This window comes from Chlorocebus sabaeus, chromosome 16 (genome assembly GCF_047675955.1).
Source record: "Chlorocebus sabaeus isolate Y175 chromosome 16, mChlSab1.0.hap1, whole genome shotgun sequence".
Taxonomy (NCBI): domain Eukaryota; kingdom Metazoa; phylum Chordata; class Mammalia; order Primates; family Cercopithecidae; genus Chlorocebus; species Chlorocebus sabaeus.
Genome location: NC_132919.1, coordinates 67,424,341 through 67,451,214, shown reverse-complemented (window position 1 = coordinate 67,451,214; position 26,874 = coordinate 67,424,341). Strand labels below are relative to the sequence as shown.

Here is a 26,874-nt window from a genome sequence, read left to right as displayed (position 1 = left end):
GGGAGGCAGAGGTTGCAGTGAGCCGAGATCGTGCCACTGCACTCCAGCCTGGCGACAGAGTGAGACTCCATCTCAAAACAAACAAACAAACAAACAAAAGAATAGAAAGAGGAGCACAAATATTCCCAATTCATAACAGTCCCTCGCACTGTCAATGCCCCAGACACGCGCTATCATCTCTAGCAAACTCCCCCAGGCACCTCTGCAGGATGGGTGAAGGAAGGCGACGAGCACCAGCTGCCCTGCTGAGGCTGGCCCAGCGTCACATGATTCTCCAATCACATGATCCCTAGAAATGGGGTGTGGGGCGAGAGGAAGCGGGGAGGAGAGTGATTTGAGTAGAAAAGAAACACAGCATTCCAGGCTGGCCCCACCTCCATATTGATAAGTAGCCAATGGGAGTGCGGCAGCCCTGATCCCTGGCCAATGGAAACTGAGGTAGGCGGGTCACCGCGCTGGGATCTGTAGTCTGAGCGCTGCCCGGTTGCTGCTGCCCAGGGACCGCGGACCCGGACGCAGGTAGGAGGGCGGCCGCGCAGACCTCTGGCCTGCTCCTGCCCAGGGGCCCGGCCAGGGCCATGTGAGCTTGAGGTTCCCCTGGAGTCTCAGCCGGAGACAAGACAAGAACCGCTTATTGAAACTCCTTGGGGGTTCTGATACACTAGAGGGAGTTTTGTGGGAAAGAGGAAGCAGTAACTGCAGTGACCTCTGTTAGAAGGGGTCTTTCTACCTCCCCAGCATTCCCCCAAAGCAGGGACCACACCATTCTTGACTCAGCTCCACCCCTGTCGGTAGGTGCCGGCTTCTTTCCCTCTCGTGGTGGTGGTGGGTGGTTCCCGCGGCGGCCTGGAGCCGGAGGGGCGCGCGACCCTGGACTGGGAGCTCCGAGGGCCTGGGAATGGGACCTGAGACCTTGGCTTCTCGAAGGTAGTATGGACTTGGGAGTGGTGACTGAACCTGGTCTGGCTCCTCCTTACTTCCTCTTTTTGGGGGTGGGACGAACTAACTTCCGCCTCTCCCAGCCACTTTTTCCTGCTCAGTTGCAGCTAGGCTGGCTCCCCTTTTGGGAATTTCCTCTCCCCTTTGCACTCGGAGTTGGGGGCTGCCACCTAGTGGAAGATAACAGAGCTAGGGTCTTGAAGAGGCTGCTGTCCCCTCTGGCTGTTTTGGCGGTGTAGGGTGGCGTGAGAGACTGTGACTCGCCTCCTCATCCCTGTTTCTGTATGCGTGTGCGTGTATTCAGTAGAAGCATACACTATACTCCCTCAACTCAGGGTAAACAGGAGGGGCCATGCACAGGTAACTCACCAGAGAGCTGAACACTCCTGTGCAGACAGACTCCCCTTCCCAGCAAGCCAGGGCAGCGGACAGCCTGCTGAAAACACCCAGGAAGTAGGCGGTGCCAGCTGCAGGTGCTTTGCCTGGGAGCTGTGGGGCTGAGGAGAGGGTCCACTGTCCAGGACTAGTCAACTTCATCCTTATCTGTCCAGGAGGTGGCCTCTTCGGGATGCTGAGTTAGGGGAGGGGCACTTGAGGAAAGCCAGTTGGAGCAGAGAGGATGTGAGTGACTGGGTGGGTGACATTTCCTGCCCCTCCCCCCTCCAATGGTATCCACACATAGACTCGTGGGGGAACTGAGGCACAGACAGGGAGCAACTTCTCAGGCCCTCACAGTTGGCAATTCCAGGATTAGGAACCAAGTGCGATTTCCAGGCAGTCCCTCCCTGTACCCTGTTTCTGTTGTACCTGTTGCACCTATCCCCCTGGGGCTTAGGGGTCCATTCTCAGGCACTGCCCATTGTGCCACTAGTGATATTAACCCAGGTCCAATACGCTCTGGGGCCATCAAAGCCTGTCGTCACCATGACCTGATGTGTGACATGTTATCAGTGTCCCTTGGTATCTTCATGGAACTGGTTCCAGGACCCCAAAGTCTGTGGGTGCTCAAGTCCCTGATACAAAATGGTGTGATATTTGCATATAACCTATACATACTTTAAATCATTTCTAGATTACTTATGCCTAATACAATGGAAATGCCATGTTGGCTGGGCACGGTGGCTCATGCCTGTAATCCCAGCACTTTGGGAGACTGTGGTGGGTGGATCACCTGAGGTTGGGAGTTCGAGACTGGCAGCCTGGCCAACATGGTGAAACCCCTATCTCTACTAAAAATACAAAAATTAGCCAGGTGTGGTAGCAGACTCAGGAGGCTGCTCAGGAAGCTGAGGCAGGAGAATTGCTTGAACCCGGGAGGCAGAGGTTGCAGTGAGCTGAGATTGCGCCACTGTACTACAGCCTGGGCGTCAGAGCAAGACTCCGTCCCAAAAAAAAAAAAAAAAAAAAAGGCCGGGCGCGGTGGCTCAAGCCTGTAATCCCAGCACTTTGGGAGGCCGAGACGGGCGGATCACGAGGTCAGGAGATCGAGACCATCCTGGCTAACCCGGTGAGACCCCGTCTCTACTTAAAATTACAAAAAAAAAAAAACAAAAAAACTAGCCGGGCGAGGTGGCGGGCGCCTGTAGTCCCAGCTACTCCGGAGGCTGAGGCAGGAGAATGGCGTAAACCCGGGAGGCGGAGCTTGCAGTGAGCAGAGATCCGGCCACTGCACTCCAGCCTGGGCGACAGAGCAAGACTCCGTCTCAAAAAAAAAAAAAAAAAAAAAGAAAAGAAAAAGAAATGCCATGTAAATAGTTGTGATCCTGAATTGTTTAGGGAATAATAAGAAAGAACAATCTGTACATGTTCATTATAGATGCACCCATCCTAAGCCTAACTGCGTAGTATACCTCAGCAACAATGTAACAGTTTCTGGGGTTTTTGTTTTGTTTTGTAAGACGGAATCTCAGTCTCGCTCTGTCACCCAGGCTGGAGTATGGTGGCACGATCTCCACTCACTGCAACCCCCACCTCCTGGGCTCAAGCGTTTTCCTGCCTCAGCCTCTTGAGTAGCTGGGATTACAGGTGTGCACTACCACGCATGGCTAATTTTTGTATTTTTAGTAGAGATGGGGATTTCACCATGTTGGCCAGGCTGGTCTCGAACTCCTGACCCCGTGATCCGCCCACTTAGGCCTCCCAAAGTGCTGGGATTACAGGTGTGAGCCACCACACCCAATATTTTTTGATCTCTGGTTGGATACGGAGGGCTGACTGTACTTAACATCTCTGAGCTTCAGTTTCTTCCTTTAAAAGTAAAGGTGGCTGGGCGTGGTGGCTCACGCCTGTAATCCCAGCACTCTGGGAGGCCGAGGTGGGTGGATCATGAGGTCAGGAGATCAAGACCATCCTGGCTAACACAGTGAAACCCTGTCTCTACTAAAATACAAAAAATTAGCCGGGTGTGCTGGCAGGCACCTGTAGTCCCAGCTACTCAGGAGGCTGAGGCAGGAGAATGGCGTGAACCCAGGAGGTGGAGCTTGCAGTGAGCTGAGATAGCACCACTGCACTCCAGCCTGGGAGACAGGGAGAGTCCGTCTCAAACAAACAAACAAAAAAGTAAAGGTGAGGCCAGGTGTGGTGACTCAAGCCTGTAATCCCAGCACTTAGGGAGGTTGAGGCGGGTGGATCACCTGAGGTCAGGAGTTCAAGACCAGCCTGACCAATATGGTGAAACCCCCTCTCTACTAAAAATACAAAAATTAGCCCAGCATGGTGGCGGGTGCCTGTAGTCCCAGCTACTCAGGAGGCTGAGACAGGAGAATCGCTTGAACCTGGGAGGTGGAGGTTACAGTGAGCCAAGATCATGTCACTGAACTCTAGCATGGGCAACAGAGCAAGACTCCATCTCAAAAAAAAAAAAAGGGGGGTGAGCAGGCTTGGTGGCACGCTCCCAAAGTCCCAGCTAATTGGGAGGCCAAGGTTAGAGGACTGCTTGATCCCAGGAGTTTTGAGTCCAGCCTGGGCAACATAGCAATATCTCATCTCTAAAAATAAAAGTAAAGGTATTAATTACTACTTTGGATGGTTGTTGCAAAGAAATAAAATAATGGAGAGTCTTGTAACTGGCTCCCAAGAGGCTCAACAGACATTACTGTTTTCGCTTCTTCAGGACGAGTTACCTCTCTGGCCACCCCACTGAGCTAGCTGGGCTAGATGAGCCTGGGAGAAGAGTTGTTTAGGAAGTGAGAGGCTGCTCTCCGCAGAAACTCAAGTCTCAGTTCCTCCTGGTGACTCAGATGGCCAGCCCAGTGGGCACACGTGGTCTCTCTCCACATGTGGCTGGGTTTTACTTCCAGAATAGATGGAGAGGCAGGGGTGGGGGTTAGCATGCTTGGGGAACCTCAGAGAGCCCTGGTGGTGTGGGGTACCCTCAGAACACAGGTATCTCAAAGGCTGACCCAGCTTCTGTGTCCCCTTCCCTGGGTGAGGAGGGGACATTCATGGCCAGGTGGTGACTGGCCTCTGGGGAAGGCAGCCCAGATTCCACTGGCCATCATACTTCCTTTTTCACAACTTTCTCACCCCTGTGGTTTCCCATGTCATCATGTGGCCGCTTCCTGCAAGGCCTTAGCGGGGTGCAGGTATGAACACAGTGTCAGGCAAGGAGGCATCTGGAGGGGAACCCTGGCTTTTCCTGGGGGGCCTCCCTCCCTGCACCCCAGCCCTGTCCTCTCCCATGGCTACTGATGCCTTCCCCCCCACCCCAGAGGTGGCCCACATCTGCACAGATCAGACCAAAAAAAATCACGTCTTCCTGACTCTCATAAGCCTGCCCAGTGAGGCCCAGGCATTAGACCATGTGCTGGGGACTCAGGCCCACACATATACACATGTCAGCATTCATGCTCACAGGTCTGCATGTGCTGGGGCATATGTCACACACAGGGCTCTGCAGGAAGCTGACTCTCAGCCCCTGCAGCTTTCTGCCTGCCTGGACAGGGAGGCGTTGAGAAGGCTCAGGCAGTCCCGGGCCAGGACCTTGGCCTGGGACTGGGGTATTGAGTGGCCCTAGAATCAAGGGTGGCACGGGCTTAAGCAGTTGCCAGATGTTCCTTGGTACTTTGCAGGCAGACCATGTGGACCCTGGTGAGCTGGGTGGCCTTAACAGTAGGGCTGGTGGCTGGAACGTGGTGCCCAGATGGTCAGTTCTGCCCTGTGGCCTGCTGCCTGGACCCCGGAGGAGCCAGCTACAGCTGCTGCAGTCCCCTTCTGGTGAGTGCCTCTCAGCCTAGGCAAAAGCTGGCAGCCTGGGTTTTCCCAGAGGGTCATCTTGGATTGGCCAGAGGAGGATGCCAGGCACAAGTCTGTGGTTTATCATTTCCCCTGTCTTTCCAGGACAAATGGCCCACAACACTGAGCAGGCATCTGGGCGGCCCCTGCCAGGCTGGTGTGCACTGCTCTGCCGGCCACTCCTGCATCCTCACCGTCTCAGGGACTTCCCGTTGCTGCCCCTTCCCAGAGGTGAGCGTGCCATCAGCCCGATGGAGGGCCTTAGGTCTGCACTGATGCTTTTCCTGCAGTCTCCCACTTGCAGATAAAAGGGCCTTGCCAATGCCGGTTTCTCTGTGTCCTACAGGCCGTGGCATGCGGGGATGGCCATCACTGCTGCCCACGGGGCTTCCACTGCAGTGCAGATGGGCAATCCTGCTTCCAAAGATCAGGTGCAGCCGGGATGTGGGTGCAGGGCAGACAGATGGGCAGCATGTAGAGCCTGGAACCCAGGAGCCCAGCTGGCGGGGCAGCCCCGATTCCTGCCCTCGTGCCCTCATTCATGTGGCATCTGTACTAAGCAACACCCCTGCTGTAGACAGAGGTGCAGCACTGGGGATAGGAGGGGCAGGAGAAAGTGCAAGACTCCAAGTCCAGGCATTGTGGGGGTGGGGAAAGGTCAAGCTGAGCCGATCTAATGCCAACCCATGGTCAGTGGGTGCCCCTTCCCCATGCCATCTTGCTGAGGGAGGGACTGGATTGTGAGGAGGGTGAGTTAGGCATGCCTAGGAGATCACTGAGCCCTAGTGTCACCCCCAAACCCCAGTAGCTGGGCTTGCAGGCCCTGGTGCCACCAGCTCTGTGCACGATGGGGCAGTCACCTTCCCTGAGTGGGCTGGTAGAATCCCGGGTCATCTTGTCCACAGGTAACAACTCCGTGGGTGCCGTCCAGTGCCCTGATAGTCAGTTTGAATGCCCGGACCTCTCCACGTGCTGCGTTATGGTCGATGGCTCCTGGGGGTGCTGCCCCATGCCCCAGGTACAAATCTGGGGAGACGGGGGTACGTGGAGGGAGGTGGGGGCAGAGGGTGGGGGCCAGGGGCAAGGGGTGAAGACGGAGTCAGGACCATTTTTTCTCAGGCTTCCTGCTGTGAAGACAGGGTGCACTGCTGTCCGCATGGTGCCTTCTGCGACCTGGTTCACACCCGCTGCATCACACCCACGGGCACCCACCCCCTGGCAAAGAAGATCCCTGCCCAGAGGACTAACAGGGCAGGTGAGGAGGTGGGAGAGCATCAGGCCAGGGGCTGGGGTGGGGCCTCACTGACTCCAAGTGTGGGAAGAAGTTCCCTCCACCCTGGCTGCCCCTCACACTTGCTTCCCTTCCAGTGGCTTTGTCCAGCTCAGTCATGTGTCCGGATACACGGTCCCAGTGCCCTGATGGTTCTACCTGCTGTGAGCTGCCCAGTGGGAAGTATGGCTGCTGCCCAATGCCCAATGTGAGTGAGGGGCTGGAGCCAGCTTGGCTGTGTGCCCCCAGCCACTTGGCCCTGACATGCACCTTACAGGGGCTCTGGGGCATGGGGCTGGCTGGCTGCTTGCTGGGAGCCTGGCTGATGCAGGGTTCATGCCACCCCCTAGTGGAGGATTGGGGCAGTGCCAGCCATCAGCCTGGCTGTTCCCCGTGCTCTGCTGAGCCTGGAAGTGACAAAGACTCACCCGTCCCCACCCAGGCCATCTGCTGCTCCGACCACCTGCACTGCTGCCCCCAAGACACTGTGTGTGACCTGATCCAGAGTAAGTGCCTCTCCAAGGAGAACGCTACCATGGACCTCCTCACAAAGCTGCCTGCACAAACAGGTACCTGAGGCAGGGCACAGATACAGGGGTGGGGCCCTCTTTCCTCCCTTTTAGGCCTGGCTTTAGGATCACTGCAAGGTGGTGTAAGTGGTGCCCTCCATCTTCAACACCTGGTGCCAGCTGTGGAGCCGGCAAAGGGTGGATACCACCGAGGGTCCCCAGTGCCACTTCTGACCTGTCCTCTCTGCCTCCCTCACAGTGGGAGACGTGAAATGTGACATGGAGGTGAGCTGCCCAGATGGCTATACCTGCTGCCGTCTACAGTCGGGGGCCTGGGGCTGCTGCCCTTTTACCCAGGTACCCAGGGGTGGTGGGTGGGTGGGCTGAGCAGTGTGGCAGCTAACTGGGCCCCAGTGCCCACTGGCCCTTCTCCATCTGCCCTAGGCTGTGTGCTGTGAGGACCATATACACTGCTGTCCCGCGGGGTTTACGTGTGACACGCAGAAGGGTACCTGTGAACAGGGAACTCACCAGGTGTCCTGGATGGAGAAGGCCCCAGCTCACCTCAGCCTGCCAGACCCGCAAGCCTTGAAGAGAGATGTCCCCTGTGATAATGTCACCAGCTGTCCCCCCTCCAATACCTGCTGCCAACTCATGTCTGGAGAGTGGGGCTGCTGTCCAGTCCCAGAGGTACATGGGAGGGGACAGCATCTTGGCCTGGGCAGGTGGGTGGCCAAACTCCTATTGCTTTCTGCCCTCCGCATGGCCAGTAGGTGACACCCAGCTCTGTCAGATTCGTTCCCATCTGGAGGTGCTATAAGCAGGAGAGGCGGGCTGGAGTAGGTAGGGGCTCGGCACTGTGCCCCACATAGTGGCTACCTAGAACGCCCTTTCCTGCCCACCCCCCAGGCTGTCTGCTGCTCGGACCACCAGCACTGCTGCCCCCAGGGCTACACGTGTGTAGCCGAGGGGCGGTGTCAGCGGGGAAGCGAGATCGTGGCTGGACTGGAGAAGATGCCTGCCCGCCAGGCTTCCTTATCCCACCCCAGAGACATGGGCTGCGACCAGCACACCAGCTGCCCGGTGGGGCAGACCTGCTGCCCAAGCCTGGGTGGGGGCTGGGCCTGCTGCCAGTTGCCCCACGTGAGTACCTCCCTGCCTGCCCCTGGATAGGGGAGCTAAGCCCGGCGAGGGGACAGGAATGTAACGCCGTTCTGTGCTCCCTTCCCCGCCAGGCTGTGTGCTGCGAGGATCGCCAGCACTGCTGCCCGGCTGGCTACACCTGCAACGTGAAGGCCCGATCCTGCGAGAAGGAAGTGGTCTCTGCCCAGCCTGCCACCTTCCTGGCCCGTAGCCCTCACGTGGGTGTGAAGGACGTGGAGTGTGGGGGAGGGCACTTCTGCCATGATAACCAGACCTGCTGCCGAGACAACCGAGGGGGCTGGGCCTGCTGTCCCTACCGCCAGGTCAGTGCCATCCCCCACCATGGGGCTGGGTATGGCCAGGGACCAGGTCCCACCTCATCCAACCCTCTCACCCCCCTCTGACCACCCAGGGCGTCTGTTGTGCTGATCGGCGACACTGCTGTCCTGCTGGCTTCCGCTGCGCAGCCAGGGGCGCCAAGTGTTTGCGCAGGGAGGCCCTGCGCTGGGACACCCCTTTGAGGGACCCAGCCTTGAGACAGCTGCTGTGAGGGACACTACTGAAGACTCTGCAGCCCTCGGTACCCCACTCGGTGGGTGCCCTCTGCTCAGGCCTCCCTAGCACCTCTCACCAACCAAATTCTCCCTGGCCCCCATTCTGAGCTCCCTATTACCATGGGAGGTGGGGCCTCAATCTAAGGCCTTCCCTGTCAGAAAGGGGTTGTGGCAAAAGCCACATTACAAGCTGCCATCCCCTCCCCATTTCTGTGGACCCTGTGGCCAGGTGCTTTTCCCTATCCACAGGGGTGTTTGTGTGTGTGTGTGTGTGTGTGTGTGTGTGTGTGAGTTCCAATAAAGTTTGTACACTTTCTTAACAGTGTCTGATTTGCCGCCCTGCCTGCCCTCCCCAGGGCCCCAGAGCAAGGGTTCATGTCCACTGCCAACACCCCTCCCCTACCCCACAGAAAGACACACACAGCCTTAACCTCACCAGTTTTGTATTTGCTGCTGCCCACATCGGCTGTATCACATTACCCCCTAGTCCCCAGAGCTGTCCCAGCCACCAGCCCTGTGACATGGTAGCCCAGAGATGGGCTAGTCAGCAAGCAGCACCCCCTCCCCTCCCAGGGGTCCAGAGAGAACGCCCCCTCCCTTCCCAGCCCTCACACTAGCAGCTGAGGCTGGGTCACCCCTCCTGCTTTCCCACAATAGAGCTTTCTGTGTACAGCCACGTCTACACAGGCACTGCTTCCCCCCAGCCCTCCTCCCCGGCACCTCCCCTTGGGGGGCTGGACCCCCCCTCCTCCCCGGCTTGGAGGCAGACACAGGGTCCCTTGCAAGACACAACCCAGCACCTACCACGGAACGGCTCCAAGGCCCCTGGGCCCCCTCTCCAGCCTGGGGCTGGGGGCTACGCGCGAGGGCCCCCGCAGGCCCCGGGGGCGCGCACCCTGGGTGCGGGCTCGCGCGGGAGGGGCGGTGCCAGGCCCGGCGCCGGCGCTACTTGACGTTGAACACCATCAGCGGCCGCTCCTCCCGCCGCTGCCACGGGCTCTTCTTGTCGCCCGCCTCGTCGCCCACCTCCGCCCCCAGCTCGTCCTCCGGGCTGGTGAGCGAGTCGCGCCGCAGCTCGCTGGCGCTGCTGCGGGAGCTGTCCCCGCGGCTGCGGCCCCGCCCCCGGGGTACCGTGGCCGCCCGGCCCTCGGGCGCCGCCACCTCGTCCAGCAGCGGCGTCAGCGAGTTGTCCTCTGGAGAGCAGAGGCCCGTGCGGCTCTCGCTGCTGCTGGGCTCCGTGTCCTCGCTGAGCGCCAGCCGCGGGGGCGCGGGCGGCGGCGGCGGCGCGGGCGGCGGCGGCGGCGCGGCAGGCGGGGCTCGCTCCCGCTCCTCCCTCGCGGGCCGGCGGCGCGCGGGCCGCGCCTCGTGCACATCGACGCCCGAGTCCAGGCTGGCGTCGGTGCTGCGGGCCCCGCCGCCCGCCTGCAGGTCGATGTAAGAGTGGCGCACTTGCGAGTTGGAGCGCCCGTCGAGGGACACGAACCAGGCGCGCGGGTGCGGCTTCACGCCCAGTTCCAGTAGCTTCTTCTCGGTCAGGGCCTGCAGCTCCCCGTTGAGCTGCGCCATGGTGGACTCGTTGAACAGCACAGGGATGGTGACTGAGCCACTGACGGGAGCCGCGCGCCCGGCCCCCCAGCCCTCGCCGCCGCCCCCGCCGCCCTCGCCCCCCGGGCCTGAGTGGCCCTGCATCTGCGGGCGCTGGGGGTCGGGCTGTGGAAAAGCGCGCGCTGGGCCGGGTGCCGTGCCCTCGGGCGGGGCCGGCTCGTCGCCCACGCCCGCGGCGCCAGCCTCGCCGCCGAGGCGCACGTAGTGCGCGGGGATCACCAGGGTGGGCATGACGTTGCGGTAGACGTTGTCCTTGAGGTGGTCGATGGAGCCGCAGAAGATGAGCTGCCCCGCCTGGCCCAGCGACGGCGGCCGCGCCAGCTGGTCCACCGACTGCGACAGCAGGAAGTCGGGGGTCTTGCTTTCGGCCGCCCCCTTGTGGCCCAGGTAGTGGTCGAAGGGCGGCGGCGGCGAGGGCGGCTCGTGCAGGAAAGCCGCAGCCCCCGAGGGCCCGCGCCGGTACTCCTCTAGGCCGGGCTCCAGCCCGCCGGGGCCCTCGGCCGAACGCGCGCCCTTAAGCCCGGCGCTTTCGCCCCCGCGGGCACCCGAAGGCTCGGCGGCCGGGCGGCTGGCAGAGCGCGGCTTGGTGCGGAAGAAGTCGTCCCGGGAGGAGGCCAAGTCCCGGGAACTGGAGAAGGCCGAGTGGAGGGGGCCTGGAGGCGGAGCCTCGGGGTCCCCCGATGGGGCGGGTTCCAGGGGTCCCCCACAGATGAGGTGGAGTTGGGACATCGAGGTGGCCTGGTCTCGTTTGTTACCGTCAGAGGGCCCCGAGAGCTGCAGCTTGCGGTGCTGTTGCCTCGGCTTCAGGCAGCGCCTCCTGGAAGGGAGGGAGCAGAGGGGGCCTCTCAGGAAAGGGTGAGGGCCAGAGTTGGCCCCGAACCCCCTTAGATGCAAGACAAGAGATGAATATAGTGGAAGAGGTGAGGAGAATGCCTGGGGCGCCCAGGAGAGATGGCGGGGAGCCGTGTCCGTTTGGCGGTCCCCTCAGGGTAAACTCTGCACTCCTCTGCATGTAGGATGTGCTGCGAGAACCAGGGATGAGCATCTTGGCCGTCTGTGGGTGTGTTCGGCCTGGAGTCCTCTGGGGGAGAGAGCTGGGCTGCTAGGGGCAGTGGCAGATCTCTCTGGAGGGGCCGGGCTGCAAGTCCTTAAGCCCTGCCTCCTCTCCCACCTCCCCGCTGTTTTCAGCCCTAGCACCAGCCCTTCAGGTCTTAGCATGTTTACAGGAAGTCTTTTCCTGTCTGCCCCTTGAGGACCAGAAGTGGATTTTATGCATCTTTGGGGCCCCAGGGCCTGGTGCAAGTGCAGGCCTCAGTCAGAGGAGAGGAGGGGAGGGTGGGGGAAGCCTCACCGACAGTAGTAGATGAGCAGACACAGCAGGATGAGCACCAGCAGGGCAAGGGCTGCCAGGATGGTGAGCAAGAAGATGGTGTGGTAGGTGCCGATGTCCTGGATGCCCGACGTGATGGTGACCAGCCCTGTACCAGGCGAGGGCTTAGTGTTCAGGTGTGGACGCCCTTCCTGCCTTTCAGAAGTCTGCTCTCCCAGCTCCCCTCCTCCACGGCCCCTATGCCCACTGCCCCACTACTCTTACCAGCCGTGGGGGAGGCCATGGCGGCGACCCAGTACCCCAGCTGAGGGGAGACGAAGGTCCAGTAGAGCTGCTGGCCTTCCTTCCGGATTATACCAGTGCCATTGCGCACCCACAGCCCTGGGAGAGGCAGGGGTTTTGTCACACTTGAGTCCCTCCCACTTAAGTCCCACTTTCCTCCCTCAACTCAAGCACCTGCAACCCCCTGAGGCACTTACCACTCTTGGGGTCGAATCTCCAGGCTGGAATGCTGGTGCCCACGGTGAGGGCACGAGTCTCGGAGGGCACAGGCAGGGACAGGTGAATGGGGCCTGAGAGTGGCACCTCTGTCCCATTACCTGTCAGCAGGTGCACGCTCACAGCAGCCAGGGGCATCAGCTCCAGCCAGGAGCCATTGCCTAAGGGAGGAGGGTACAGGGCTGAGGGCTGATCCTGAGCCTGGGGAGACCCCGTCCACGCTGGGCACCCAGCCTACCTGAGCTGGAGGCCTCAGTGCCCAGGAAGGCAGGGAAAGCCCGCATTTCCTGCTGGGTGCTGGCAGGCGTGAGTGACGCCCAGAGCTGGCTGTAGGTGGAGCTGACAGGCAGGCGGGCAGCCCGGCGCTGGAACTGCACCAAGGGCTGGGAGCGGGCACCTGGAGGGAGAGAGGGGGTGCAGTGGCCTGACCACGGACAGGATCCCCAGGGACCAGGGCAGAAACCCATTATCTAAGGAAAAGGGGGACATTAGGTCAGGCCACTTCAGAAGGCCAGGGAGGGTGATGCCTTGGGGAGAAAACTGGGCAGTCATGGAATGTTAACCTGGAAGGGACATGGACTTGAAATCTCTGTGTGAGCCTCAGGAATTTACTTGCTTTCTTAGAAGTTTCCTTATAGAACCTATAAAATATTGCAATCCAGATCCTCAAACAGTATTGTCTACTATGTGGCAGGCACCAGGTTAGACACTGGGGGCTCAAAGATGAATGTCTGCTGTGATGGGAATGTCTTCTAGCTGTGCTGCCCATTATGGTACCCACTGGACACACGTGGCTGTTAAGCATTTGAAATGTGGCTAGTGTGACTGAGGAACTGGATTTTTAATTTTTAAAAATGTAATGAATTTTTTCTAGGCGGGTGCAGTGGTTCATGCCTGTAATCCCAGCACTTTGGGAGGCCAAGGCGGGCGGATCACCTGAGGTTGGGAGTCAGAGACCAGGCTGACCAACATGGAGAAACCCCGATTCTACTAAAAATACAAAATCAGCCGGGTGTGGTGGCGCATGCCTGTAATCCCAGCTGCTTGTGAGGCTGAGGCATGAGAATCGCTTGAACCTGGGAGGCAGAGGTTATGGTGAGCTGAGATTGTGCCATTGCACTCCAGCCTGGGCAACAAAAGCGAAATTCTGTCTCAAAAAAAAAAAAAAAAAAAAGGGGCCGGACATCGTGGCTCACGCCTGTAATACCAGCACTTTGGGAGGCCGAGGCAGGTGGATCACGAGGTCAGGAGTTCAAGACCAGCCTGGCCAAGACGGTGAAACCCCGTTTCTACTAAAACTGCAAAAATTAACCAGGTGCGGTGGCAGGCACCTATAATCCCAGCTACTCGGGAGGCTGAGGCAGGAGAATCACTTGAACCCAGGCAGCAGAGGTTGCAGTGAGCCGAGATCATGCCATTGTACTCCCGCCTGGGCAACAGAGTGAGAATCCATCTCTGGATGGATTAATTTTAAAAAATTAATTTTTAAAAATTTTTTTTATTTTTATTTTTGAGACTGTCACCCAGGCTGGAGTGCAGTGGCTCAATCTCGGCTCACTGCAAGCTCCACCTCCCAGGTTCACGTCATTCTCCTGCCTCAGCCTCCCCAGTAGCTGGGACTACAGGCGCCCGCCACCACACCTGGCTAATTTTTTTTTTTTTTTGTATTTTTAGTTGAGACGGCATTTCACTGTGTTAGTCAGGATGGTCTCGATCTCCTGACCTCGTGATCCACCCGTCCCGACCTCCCAAAGTGCTGGGATTATAGGTGTGAGCCATCGCGCCCGGCCAAATTAATTAATTTTTGATTTAATTTACTTCAATTTAATATGTAGCCAGTGGCTACTGCATCAGACAGTTTAGGGGTGTGTGTGTGTGTGTGTTGGGGTGGAGGGGACAGACATATAAACAATTCCAGTACAATATGGTCACAGCTAACATTTATTAAGCTTTAAGCTATGCTGCGCACTGTTCTAAGCGGGTTACCTGTATTAACCCCTGCAATTAGGAAAATAGCCCCTCAGCTAGGTGTCTTTGTTATCAGCCTCATTTTAGAGGTGCAAAAATGGAGGCAGGCAGGGGTCCAGTAACTTGCCCGAGGTCACAATCCTCAAGCCTGGATAGAAGCCCGGACCACTGGGCTCCAGGCCCATCCTCTCTCGTGCCATTCCTCCTGCCTTGCTATCCAAATAGAGGGATGCAGGGAACTAGGGGAGCTGTTCTCACTCAGCTCAGGGGAGGCCCTGTGGAGTCTTGCAGGATGTGGAAGACTCAGCCAGGAAAGAAAGAGGGAAAGGACATCCAGGAGGCCTGGCATGAGAAAGGCCCAGAGGTGTGGGGCAGTGGGTGGCCCGGGCTCTGGAAGGCGCTGTCAGCTCTGAGATGGCACCTGGGCTTGGTACTGAAAGCAGTGGGTACCATGCAGGGGCTTCAAGCTAGGGGGCTACAAAGGGTCCGCTGGCATTTTAGAAACCTTCAGGGGCACTTAGAAGCCTCTGGTTTGGGATCAGAGTGACGAAGGTGAGCAAACGAGCAGGTTGGTGAGGCCGGGTGAAGTGGCTCATGCCTGTAATCCCTGCACTTTGAGAGGTTGAGGCGGGTGGATCACCTGAGGTCAGGAGTTCGAGACCAGCCTGGCCAACATGGCAAAACTGTCTCTACTGAAAATACAAAAATTAGTCTGGCGTGGTGACGGGTGCCTGTAATCCCAGCTACTCAGGAGACTAAGGCAGAAGAATCCCGAGGTTATGCCACTTCAGTTTGGGCAACAGAGCAACACTCTGTCTCAAAAAAAAAAAAAAAAAGAAAAATCTAGCTCCGTGACAAGGGCTCAGGCTGAGACTACAAACAGGGAAGGGGCTCCTCGAACTCTGAAACCCACCATGGCCCTCTAAGCGGAATGGAGCCCCCAAACCCTCACTGTCCTCTACTACCCTCCACCTGATGTCTCCCCCGGCCTTCCTCTCCAGTGGAGGTGCCTCTGCTTCCCCTTCACTCCTGAGTCGAGGGCTGACCGCTCCGTTCGACAAGCTCTCACCCAGCCGGGTCCCCTCGCAGGTTAGGGCCGTCTCAGCACTGAAAGCAGCTGCCCTCCACTCCACTGCCCTGCCTGCTCTGGAACTATTTCAGGGCTTGCAATGATCTGTCTTCCTACTTGTCTGTGAACGTCCAAAGGCAAGGAGCGGGTCTTCTTCCTCACTGTGGTTCCCAGCACCAGCCACAATGTCTGGCACGGCCTAGGAGTTGAAGTAAGTACTAGCTGAGCGAGACCAAAAGCCGGGGGTAGATCAGGACAGCTGCAGGCTTTCTCTGGGCCTTGCACTTCCTGTGCACCTGTGCATCCAGCAGGTGCACAACAAATCCGTGTAGGCCCATTGAAGATAAAGGTGGCAGGGAAGGTAGGAATAGATGGAGAATAGAAACCACGAGAATCCCCAATAACTATAAACATTTATTGAACACCTTCTGTACTGTGTTTTTTCACTTTTTATGAGATTTAATTCTTACTCCAATTTGATGATGTAGGCACTAACCTTCCACATCTTACAAATGAGCAAATTATGGCTCAGAGAGGTGAAGTGACTTGCCCAAGGACACCCAGCTAATATAGGACAGTGGAGGTCTCTACACCCAGGTCAGGGGAAGGAGGAAGTTGGCGTGGGTGAAGGGGAGCCTTACCAGGAGAGCCTAGGAGAATGTGCACCAGGTCCTCGTAGAGGATGAGCGTGGCCGGCCGCTCAGGGAGCAGGTAGAGACTGACAGACGCATACACTGTGGGAGGGATGGCCAGTCAGCTCCAGGAAAGCCTGCCCCCCATCCCCCAGCCAGGCACCCCCTCCATCTGAGTCCCAGAGGCTTCACCCTCCCTCAGCCCCCTCTGTGTACCCCAGCCCAGGCAGCAGCTGCTGGAAAGCCTCCCCCTCCACCCCCAAGGAGACTATTTTGGGAAGGGGCTGATGGAGGGTCAGCTGCTGTCCCCCCCCTCCACCTGCCCCTGCACTCACAGGGCAGCTTGTCAACACGCCAGGGCACAGAGTTGGTGAGGAAGCCAGGGCGGGCAGCAGTGACCAGCACCCAGGTGCCCAAGCGATAACTGAGGGGCAGGGTGGCCACACCCTCTGAGTCTGTGGTACCAGCTGCCAGCAGAGTCCGGTTCCCAAACACATCCACTGAGGCCCGGGCCAGGGGCACCAGCTCTCCACTCACATACACCTGCACCTTGATCAGGATCTCTGTGGGCAAGATGGGGTGAAGGAAGTGAGGATGAGGGAGGGGGAAAGAGAACTGGGGGGAGCCCCAATATCAGAGGAAGGAGCTGTGTTTGGGAGAGTCTTTGGGGCTGAGGCTAGAGAAGGCATGATTTAAGACCCAGCATTCAGTGAGAAACCTCCTATCAGCCCATGAAGGAGGTGGGACTATTCCCGTATTTCATTGACACGTGCACTGTGTCACATTTTCATGATTCTAAACTCAGGCTATGTCTATGATTGATGATGCCATCGTTACAACTGGCAGCATTTCTTCCTTTCTTACTGGTACCTGAAATCATGGTGCATCTTACAGCCAGTGGTGTATTGGATTTGATAATATATGCTCTTAGTCCATTTTACAGATAAGGAAACTGAGGCTTAGAGAGTTTAGATACTTGGACTACAGCTAAGTGGAGATCTGGGATCCAGACCTGGCAGTCTGCCTCTAGAAGCAACATTCTTAACCCCGGGCCTGGGGAGAGGAGGACAGGAGGGCTGAGAAAGGCTAAGTAAAGCTGGGTATGCAGGCGGAGAGAAGGGTCAAGATTCAGCAGTTTGAAAGGGAGTATGGAGGCTAAGGCAGAGTTTGGGGTCTTGGGAAAAAATGGACAGGGGACACTAGGAAACTGGTCATTCCCGTCATTCATCCTTTTCCCAGAATCCTTTGCACAAGCCTGTTTCCCTTCAGATTTAGGGACTCACCCCAACCCTATGCCCAAACAAATTACTTCTGCCCCCTCCCCCTCACATGAACCGCCTGCCCCCTCCCAGTTGGCCAGCTACAGTCAGTCACCATGGCAACGCCCTCATTCCTCCCAGGAGATCATGCAGGGAGCTGGGGCCCTGGCAAGGGGAAGGAGATCTGGGGGGGTGCAACCCAGGCCCAAGAGAACTATTGTGGAGGAGGCTGGGGAGGGAAGCCCAAGTGTTTTGCTTTCCAGGGATGCCTCTGCCCCCAGCCTAAGGAGAGTCTGGCCAGGCCATCAGGCAGGTGTCCTGCCCTCAGATGGCACGATGGGGAGGAACCAAGCCTTGAGTTGTTCCCATGGATTCTCCAGGCAGTCTCTCTGATCCAGGGCACCCCTTCCCATCAGCACAGCCCCTCCCTCAAGAACATACCTCACCCCTACCTTCCTGCTAACAAGGTGTGTCATGCATGTATGGACACCTCAGTGGGGGGCCCAGGAGGCAGGTGGGGAGTGGGCTGAGTGCTGGATGCAAATCTAGTGGGGGTTGGGTATGGAAGGAAGAGTCTAGAGCTGAGAGCAGCAGGGTCTGGGGAGGTCAGGGTGCTGCAGAGACTTCGAGGAGAGGGAAGGCCTTAGAGTGGAGCCTGACATTCAGCAGTGACAGGTGTCTTAGCTCAGGCTCCCAACCCGGAGCCAGTGCCACGCCTGCCCTAGGCATCCCATCCAGCTGTTCCCCTGAGCCCACCTCCCCTCCCAGGCCAGAGCCCAACCCTGCAGGGTGGGTGCACAATCCACCCACTCTCGCTCTCTGCTGCTACAGGAAGCTGGCACCCCTGTACTGTTTTTTTGCACATTTGATGAGATTTCTTACTTCAATTTGATGATGTAGGCACTATCCTTCCATGTCTTACAAATGAACAAATTATGGCTCAGAGAGGTTAAGTGACATACCCAAGGGCACCCAGCTAATACGGGAGAGTGGAGGTCTATACACCCAGGTTGGGAGAAAGAAGAATTGGCTTGGGGTGGGGGGAGGGGAGAGCCTAGGAGGATGTGCACAAGGTCCTCATCCATCCCCCCACCAACACCCATTAGGAATTCTGAGAAGCCAGAAGGGCCTGGCTACTCCCACCCCCATCCCGGGCTTAGGAACAGCTGGATAGAGCAGCTGGGGAGGGACCCCGAGTCTGAGATACTTGGGGTCATTTGAGGGAATGGCTTGGGTTCAAGAGTCAGAGCTTCAGAAGAGGGAGGGAGCTGGGGAAACAAAACTGGGGTGGGCTGGTAAGGCTCTGTGCCACCCTTGGGGGTGGGGGAGAAGGGGGCAGGTGCCTAGCAGATTCCCTTCCCCCTTCCCCTCAACCTGGGCTCCCCGCCAACTGCCCCAGAGAACCCCCCTATCCTGGCTCTATTCCAGCCAATTCCCTGGGCCCCTTCCCCTGAGGTGCAGGGACTTGAGGGGAGGGACGTCCTAAGAAACTAGGGCTTCTTCCTACTAAGCAAAGCCTCATCTCCTCCCCCAGAGAGCTGGGGAGACTGAGGCAGAGGGCGAACCCTCCCCAATCCTCAAAGCCTGACATACCATATAGTATCCACCTCTCCTGGCTCCAGGCCTGCCTCAATCCAGGAGGAAATCCGACCCTCTCCCTTCATCCGGACCCCACTTCCCTCATCCAGACCCCCCCACCCTGCTTTTCCTGCCAGCTCCTTAGTGTGGGGGGTGAGGAGTGAACACTGCTTCAGGCAGGGATGGGGCCCACAGGCAGCGGGGAGAGAGCAGAAGCACGGGAGGTGGGCTCAGGGCTGGAGTGGGGGGAAGCCCCTAAGCATCCAGGCCTGCCTGTGGAGTGTGGAGTCAGGGTCTTGCTCCCCCACCCTTTCCTGCTGCGGAAGCCGGCCCCACCCCCACCTCACACACCCACCTGCGCCCGGTGAGTCGCTGGGGAGGGTCTCCTCCACTGCGAAAGAGATGGGAGATGAGGAGGGGGTGATCTGGGGGCGGGCAGGGGACAGGAGTGCCAGGAGGCCTGCTGAACGGGGACCCAGGCACCTGCCCTCCCAGCCGGCACTGCCCACGGCCAGCCAGCTCAGCATGGCTCCGCGACCGCAAGCCTGCCATGCGCCTTCAGTTGGAATCACAATGTACCCTCTTTTCTCAGAGCCCCACAACTGCCGCTCGTCCTCCGTCATAGGCTCACAAGCATTTATTTGGTGCACCCCAAATTCTAAACCAGGGGAGCTGGCTGGGAGCTGTCAGGCTCCAGGGCAAAGAACCCCATTAGAGCAGTCAATCCCGCCCACAGCCTCACCCACTCCCCCTTCTCCCCTCCCCCCTTCAAATCCAGCTCCAGGCGCCCAGCCTCCTGTCCGGGCCTAGGGTGGCAGCCGATGCCGGCGCCCCCACCCAGCCGGGGTCGGGAGCGAGGAACCCGCAGGGGGCTGCGGAGCGGGCGCCCGCCCCAGCCCGCCCCTGGGCGGGTGTCTTCGGTAGACAATGGCTCAGGCAGCAGCGCCTCGCCGACTAGGAGGGAGAAAAACAAATAGGGAGGGGGCGGCGGCGCCGAGCCTGGGGACCCTCGCCCTACCCATTGTGTCTCCCCAAGACCCCCGCCCCGGACGGCCTCCCTCTCCCCGCCTCCGCTTTCTCCAACAAGCGCCGACCCCAGATCGCTTAGCTTGCCCCACCCGAATCCAGGGAACAGAATATCCCTCAATTCACCAACGCCGCGAAGAGGGGGCTAACGGGCGGGAGCCTGATCAGGGGGCGCAGGCCCGCGACCGCGGCCCCTCGGGGCGGAGACTCACCCTGCGGGCTGGGGGGCTCCGGCGGCGACTTGCCGGGAGCCCTGGAGGCGCTGCCGAGCAGCAGCCCCAGCAGCGGCAACAGCCGCGCGAGGACGCTGGGGCCACTAGCCGGCGGCATCGCGGGGCTAGGCCGGGCCCTAGCGGTCCATGGCTCCCGCCTGGTCCCGCTCGCCCGGCCCGGCGCAGCCCCAGCTCTGCGCCGCGCCTCGCAGCTCCGGCTCCCGCTCCGGCTGCGGCGCCCGCTCAGCGCGATTGTCTCCGCCCGGAGCCGCCGCAAGCGCCCCCTGCAGGCGGCGCGCCACACGGCTGGCCCCCGGCACCGCCCCCTCCCGGCCCCGCTCCGCCCGCCTCCCCCCAGTACTGCCCACCTTCAGCCCACCCCGCAGCCCCTGCTCTGCGCTCCCAGACTCTGGGCTGCAAAGGAGTGTCGGGATTAGGGTCCCATCACCCGGGTTTTTGGGTTTTGAGAGTTAAATTGGTGCAGAATTTTTTTGTGTGTAGGTTGGGAGTGGCTATTGCTTACAACACCCTCAAGGGGTACGGTCATGAAAGTCTCAGAAAAGTGTAAGAACTCCCTGCTCGATGGCCCCCTTCTCCCGGCAAAACACCCAGGCAGTGCTGGGGCAGGGAAGGCCCCCTAGACACCCCTAAGTCTCTTTTTTGTTTGTGAGACAGAATTTTTTTTTTTTCTCCCCATGGACAAGTGAACATTTATTTTTGGGCCTTTCTTACTATTTCAAGTCTTTTTTCAAAACAAGGCCCCAGGAATCTCCAGATTCAATTATGTCCCTGGGCTTGGTCGACTGGTGCAGGAGTCTTGGGGAGCCCTGTACAAATGCTAGAGTTACTCATTTACCAACACTAAACTCTAGGACGAAGATGCCCATGGAATGTGCTGATTTTAGATGAGGTGGCAGCCAATGTAGAAAATGCTGGAATTTTTCCTTGGAACTGGACTGTGATGAGAGGTGCTTGCCATGAACATAGGCTAGTGTTTTCTTCTTCTTCTTCCTCCTCCTCCTCCTCCTCCTCCTCCTCCTCCTCCTTCTTCTTCTTCTTCTTCTTCTTCTTCTTCTTCTTCTTCCTCTTCCTCCTCCTCCTCCTCCTTCTTTTATTTATTTATTTATTTATTTATTTATTTATTTATTTATTTTTTACAAGAGTCTTGCTCTGTTGCCCAGGGTGGAGTGCAGTGGTGAGGTCTTGGCTTACTGCACCTTCTGCCTCCCAGGTTCAAGTGATTCTTCTGCCCCACCTTCCCAAGTAGCTGGGACTACAGGTGCGTGCCACCATGCCCAGCTAATTTTTATATTTTTAGTAGAGACAGTGTTTCACTATGTTGGCCAGGCTGGTCTTGAACTCCTGACCTCAGGTGATCTACCCACCTCGGCCTCTCAAAGTGCTGGGATTACAGGTGTGAGCTACTGTCTTTTCTTTGACCTTTCCTTTCCAGTTTTTGAAGATAAAGCTGGAAATAATCTTTTCTGAAGATACTTGATAAAAATTCCCATAAAAACAAAAACACATGCTTCTACTACACATGCTTCCACTTCATTGATAAAAATTTACTGCAGTTTGGCACCTGGGTCTAGTTCAGCTGGCAGACGAGCTGACTGATGCATTCACCCCGATAGCCAGGTGTGCCCATCTCATTGAGGAAGCCCACTCTATTTTTGGTAGCATGATGGGCCACTGAGAGGTGGAAAGGGCGCAAGAACCATGAGATCTCCTGGAAATGCTTCCCTGGGAAGGTAATTTCATGAATGAGGTCTTCCAAGCAAATGACACCAAACTTCCCCAGGTGCTCTTCAATCACTGTGTTGTCTGTCAGAGGGATGATCTTATTCTTGACCTTGGCTTGTCTGTGTTTCAAAATGAGTTCCTGGACAGACATCTGATTTGGAAATGCCCAGGTCACATAAGGTTCCACTACACGCAGCATTTTTAGGTTCTGGGGGGTGACATTTACAAAGACACCACTAAAAATGTTATTTAGGCAAAGTCTTACAAATGGTTCTCTGCACCAATAAACTCACGCCATCAATTCTTTCGATGCATACACCAAAGGTCAAGGAATGTTTATCTGGCAATTCCAAGGCGTGACGTTTGACTTCTAGTCATCTGAGATGCATTTTGTCACATTTCTGCCGCTAGGAATCATGTAGGACTGATTCCAGTTGCTTAAACTTGAGCCCTTTTCCTTCCCTCTGCTCCTTCTTTGACAAAAGTGCCTGCTTTGCCTGGGTGGCTTTGAGGGCTTCATAAGCCTTCCTCTTTTTCAGGAGATTTTCTAGAACCAAAGGGATTTTTCTTTGCTCTTGCAAAGAAAAATCTTTCTAGTGTTGCAGCTACCGATCATTAAGAGTCTTTTGCTGTCGCCCAGGCTGGAGTGCAATGATGCAATCTCGGCTCACTGCAACCTCTGCTTCCTGAGTTCAAGAGATTCTTGTGCCTCAGCCTCCTGAGTAGCTGGAATTACAGATGCCTGCCACCATGCCCGGCTAATTTTTGTATTTTTAGTAGAGATGGAGTTTCACTGTGTTGGCCAGGCTGGTCTTGAACTTGTGACCTCAGGTGATCCTCCCGCTCAGCCTCCCAAAGTGCTGGGATTACAGGTGTGAGCCACCGTGCCTAGCCCTAAGTCTCTTATTAAGCCACTGGCAAGTTACTCAGCCTTGCTGGTCCTGTCTTCCTTGAAAATGGGAGTCGTCATAATCTCTGCCTCATAGGGTTGCTGTAATGACTAAATGAGATGTAATGACCAAATAATGATGTAAAGACTCTAGCACAAGCCTCACAGGAGCAGGGGCGTAATAAATGCTGCTATTGCTGGGCCAGGGTGAGGTGGGGACTCACTTGTGCCCAGGTAATATGATGCATTGCTGGGCAGTGCTAATGGCTAAGGAGTGTTTCCAGAGCTGGCAGCAGCCTTTCTCTTCCACCAGTTGGTGATTCTCAGTGGTCTTGGTTCTGGCTTTGTGAATGATACACTGGGTCTCTCTTTTGTCCTCAGCCATTGAATCCTGTATTTGAGGACAGCTATTGGCTTGCCCTAGTCCCAGCCAAGCTCTCTTTCCTTCCAGTTCAATATTTCTGGTTGTCATCATCAATCAGTTTACAGCTGGCCAAATCCTTATCTGGTATCTCTTCCCTGGTTCTCTCCGGTTTGTCACCTTCTCTTTCTCACCATGTGGTGGCCAAGCCTAAGGGACTGGATACCTAAGGCAAGGACCCCATTTCCCAGAGAACAGCAGGCTTCCCTCCTGGTTGGGTCTTCTGATTTAAGGGGACATCATTATAAGCTTGTGGACAGAATGAAAACTGCCAGTACATCTGTCTCTCTTCTTTCCATCTCTCTCTCTCTCTCTTTTCTTTTCTTTCTTTCTTTCTTTCTTTTTTTTTTTTTTTTTTTTTTTTGAGACGGAGTCTTGCTCTGTCGCCCGGGCTGGAATGCAGTGACCGGATCTCGGCTCACTGCAAGCTCCGCCTCCCGGGTTCACGCCATTCTCCTGCCTCAGCCTCCCAAGTAGCTGGGACTACAGGCGCCGGCCACCTCGCCCGGCTAGTTTTTTGTATTTTTTTTAGTAGAGACGGGGTTTCACCGTGTTAGCCAGGATGGTCTCGATCTCCTGACCTCGTGATCCACCCGTCTCGGCCTCCCAAAGTGCTGGGATTACAGGCTTGAGCCACCGCGCCCGGCCTTTCTTTCTCTTTCTCTCTTTCTTTCTTTCCTTCTTTCTTTCTTTCTTTCTTTCCTTCCTTCCTTCCTTCCTTCCTTCCTTCCTTCCTTCCTTCCTTCCTTCCTTCCTTCCTTCCTTCCTTCCTTCCTTCCTTCCTTCCTTCCTTCTTTCTATCTTTCTTTCTTTTTTTTTTTTTTTTTTGAGACAGAGTCTTGTTCTGTTGCCCAGGCTGGAGTGCAGTGGCTGAGATCTCAGCTCACTGCAACCTCCACCTCCTGGGTTCACACCATTCTCCTGCCTCAGCCTCCTGAGTAGCTGGGACTACAGGCTCCCGCCACCACGCCCGACTAATTTTTTTGTATTTTTAGTAGAGACAGGGTTTCACCGTGTTAGTCAGGATGGTCTTGATCTCCTGATCTTGTGATCCACCCGCCTCGGCCTCCCAAAGGGCTGCGATTACAGGCATGGGCCACGGCGCCCAGCCTCTCTCTCTCTTTTCAACAGAAATTTCCATCTCACTAGATTTCCCAGTACTATTCTTATGTAACTAGTTTTTTGGAACCTCAGCACAAGACTTAGCACTCATCTCTGGTGAATTTCATCCTGTTGGTTTCTACCCAATTTTGCAATCTGTCAAGGCTGCCTTGAATCTGCTTCAGTTACCCATTGTATTGGAGCTCCCTCCCAGCCAGCAGCCATCTGCAGGGTGAAGAGTGACTTCCTCTGCCTCCAGTCAAGCGACTCATGACAATGCCAGGCAGCCCAGGACCAGGACGGAGGTTCCTAGAGATCTCCTTCAGCTTTATCAGAATTGTTCAGGTCTAAATCCGAGTCTGTATGATCCAGCTCACATTTATGTCTTGTCTATAAGGACAAATGCCAAATGCTTTGCTGGATCAAGATAAGTTGACTGGAGCCATCCAATTGCAATGACGGAAGGAGAAGGCAATTTGGCTGGTGTTCAAGGATCACTGCTTAATCTTTTCTTAAATGCGTTCAGTCACCCAAATAGAAACCTGTTCCGAAACTTGCCATGCATGTATGTCAAAATATTCTTTTCAGAATTTACTATTTACACCTTTGGGTAGAATCAAATACCAACAGCTCTTGCTGTTGTATTGTTCATCAATGGCTTCCCCCAACACTTGGCGTCAAGTCCAAAGTCCTCCCCATGGCCACAGGGTGTTCCTCCCCCCATCCCCCATCTCCTGGACCCTCACCCACCTGCCTCCAGCCACATGGGCCTCCTTGCTTTTTTTGAACACACTAAGCCAGCTCCTACCTCAGGGCCTTTTCACTGGCTGCTCTTTCTTTCCAGAACATTTTATCTTCATGTAGCTGCATGGTTCAGTCATTCATCTACCTGCTTATCTCATCAAAGAGGCCTTCCCTGACCACCCTACCTAAAATGTTAGCAGCACCCCTCCAAACATCCACTATATATATATATATATATATTTTTTATTTTTTTATTTTTATTTTTTTTGAGATGGAGTGTCGCTCTGTTGCCAGGCTGGAGTATGCCTCCTGGGTTCAAGTGATTCTCCTGCCTCAGCCTCCTGAGTAGCTGGGATTACAGGTGTCCACCATCGTGCCTGGCTAATTTTTGTATTTTTAGTAGAGACAGGGTTTCTCCATCTTGGCCAGGTTGTTCTCCAACTCCTGACCTGAGGTGATCTGCCCGCCTCAACCTCCCAAATGCTGGGATTACAGGTGTGAGCCACCACACCTGGTCCACCCACATACAATCTATCCCTCTCTCGTCACCTTTTTTTTCACTCACAGCACTGACTGCCACTGACCATACATTTATTTATTTGTTTACTTTACTTTTTACCTCTGCAATGTAAGTTCCAGGAGGGCAGGGACGTTGCTTTGTTCACTGCTGCATCCCAGCACTGGAATAGTGCCAGGCATGCAGTAGGTGCCAGGCTCAAGCAATCCTCCTGCCTCAGTCTCCTGAGTACCTGGGTCTACAGGCACACACCACCACACCTAGCTAGCAATTTTTATTTTCATTTTTGTTTTTGAGATGGAGTTTGGCTCTTGTTGCCCAGGCTGGAGTGCAATGGCACAATCTCGGCTCACTGCAACCTCTGCCTCCCAGGTTCAAGTGATTCTCCAGCCTCAGCCTCCCGAGTAGCTGGGATTACAGGCGCCTGCTACCATGGCCAGCTAATTTTTTTGCATTTTTAGTACAGACGAGGTTTCACCATGTTGGCCAGGCTGGTCTTGAACTCCTCACCTCAGGTGATCTGCCCACCTCGGCCTCCCAAAGTGCTGGGATTACAGGCGTGAGCCCCCTCACCCGGCCAATTTTTATTTTTTCAGAGACAGAGTCTTTCTCTGTTGCTCAGGCTGGAGTGCAGTGGCACGATCATTGCTCACTGCAGCCCAAAACTCCTGGGCTCAAGTGATCCTCCTGCCTCAGCCTCCCAAAGTGCTAGGATTACAGGCATGAGCCACCATGCCTGACCAATAAATATTTATTGAACCCAGGAATGAACAAATCCCTCAGGACTCCAGGGAGACCTCCCTACCTCTGCCTCTCAGCTGTACTCACCACAGCTGGAGAGCTGTCTTCCATCCTCATCCTCATTCCTGGCTAAAGGCTCTTCTTGGTGGGGAGGAAGGGATGGCAGCAGGGTAGCCAGGGAGCAATGCTTGCTCTCTCTTCCCTGGCATGATGCTGCCTTCCTCAGGCAACAGCTGAGCCAGCCTCCCTCTGCCCCTTCTCACTCCAAACAGCTTTAAAGGCCTTTTTTGATAGAAAGGCAGGGAGAGCATGTTATTTTTCCACACCTCAGGTCATTGTGAAATTTACCCTTCCAAAATTGTAACAAATGTGCTATTTAAAGCTGCCCTGGCTGGGTGCCGTGGTTCACGCCTATAATCCCAGCACTTTGGGAGGCCGAGGTGGTGGATCACCTGAGGCCAGGAGTTCAAGACCAGCCTGACCAACATGGTGAAATCCCTTCTGTACTAAAAATATGAAAATTAACCAGCTGTGGTGGTGTGCTCCTATAGTCCCAGCTACTCAGGAGGCAGAGGCAGGAGAATTGCTTGAACCTCTGAGGCGAAGGTTGCAGTGAGCCAAGATTATGCCATTGCACTCCAGCTTGGGCAAGAGTGAGATTCTGTCTCAAAAATAAAAAATAAAATAAATAAATAAAGTTGCCCACCAAGGACACAGCCTGCTTCTCTGGTGCTCCTACCCCATCACCTGCCCTCCCATCCCATCCTGCCCTTAGACATGTTCATCCCCCTCCAGTCTTCCTTGAGGCCCTGCCACCCTTTCTCCTTTTTTTTTTTTTTTTTTCCCTTTGAGACTGGAGTTTCACTCTTGTTGCCCAGGCTGGAGTGCAATGG

General features: G+C 56.2%; 2 protein-coding genes and 1 pseudogene across 4 annotated transcripts; 1 reads left to right on the top strand and 2 right to left on the bottom strand.

The window, feature by feature from the left end:
- Window positions 1-397: 397 nt before the first annotated feature.
- Window positions 398-8,964, top strand: GRN (granulin precursor). 3 transcript variants are annotated; one of them, XM_008012418.3, is made up of 14 exons: window positions 426-519; window positions 796-927; window positions 5,010-5,154; window positions 5,278-5,403; window positions 5,519-5,603; window positions 6,078-6,190; window positions 6,292-6,427; window positions 6,541-6,650; window positions 6,885-7,011; window positions 7,211-7,308; window positions 7,396-7,641; window positions 7,861-8,094; window positions 8,187-8,417; window positions 8,507-8,964. In XM_008012418.3, exons 2-14 carry the CDS (start codon window positions 899-901, stop codon window positions 8,642-8,644), a joined length of 1,818 nt encoding a protein of 605 aa, XP_008010609.2. In that variant the 5' UTR covers window positions 426-519; window positions 796-898; the 3' UTR covers window positions 8,645-8,964. The 3 variants fall into 3 exon arrangements, with proteins under 3 accessions (XP_008010610.2, XP_008010609.2, XP_008010611.2); XM_008012419.3 differs by lacking the exon at window positions 796-927 and having other exon boundaries at window positions 398-519; XM_008012420.3 differs by lacking the exon at window positions 796-927 and having other exon boundaries at window positions 498-791.
- On the bottom strand, window positions 8,511-20,082 carry FAM171A2 (family with sequence similarity 171 member A2). The gene is made up of 8 exons (XM_008012417.3): window positions 19,826-20,082; window positions 16,086-16,313; window positions 15,760-15,852; window positions 12,320-12,478; window positions 12,063-12,242; window positions 11,848-11,964; window positions 11,605-11,731; window positions 8,511-11,070 (listed from the first exon to the last, which is right to left on the bottom strand). Exons 1-8 carry the CDS (start codon window positions 19,941-19,943, stop codon window positions 9,594-9,596), a joined length of 2,499 nt encoding a protein of 832 aa, XP_008010608.3. The 5' UTR covers window positions 19,944-20,082; the 3' UTR covers window positions 8,511-9,593.
- A 1,331-nt stretch (window positions 20,083-21,413) lies between these two features.
- On the bottom strand, window positions 21,414-22,184 carry LOC103243852 (large ribosomal subunit protein uL30-like 1 pseudogene; annotated as a pseudogene).
- Between the last annotated feature and the right edge of the window lie 4,690 nt (window positions 22,185-26,874).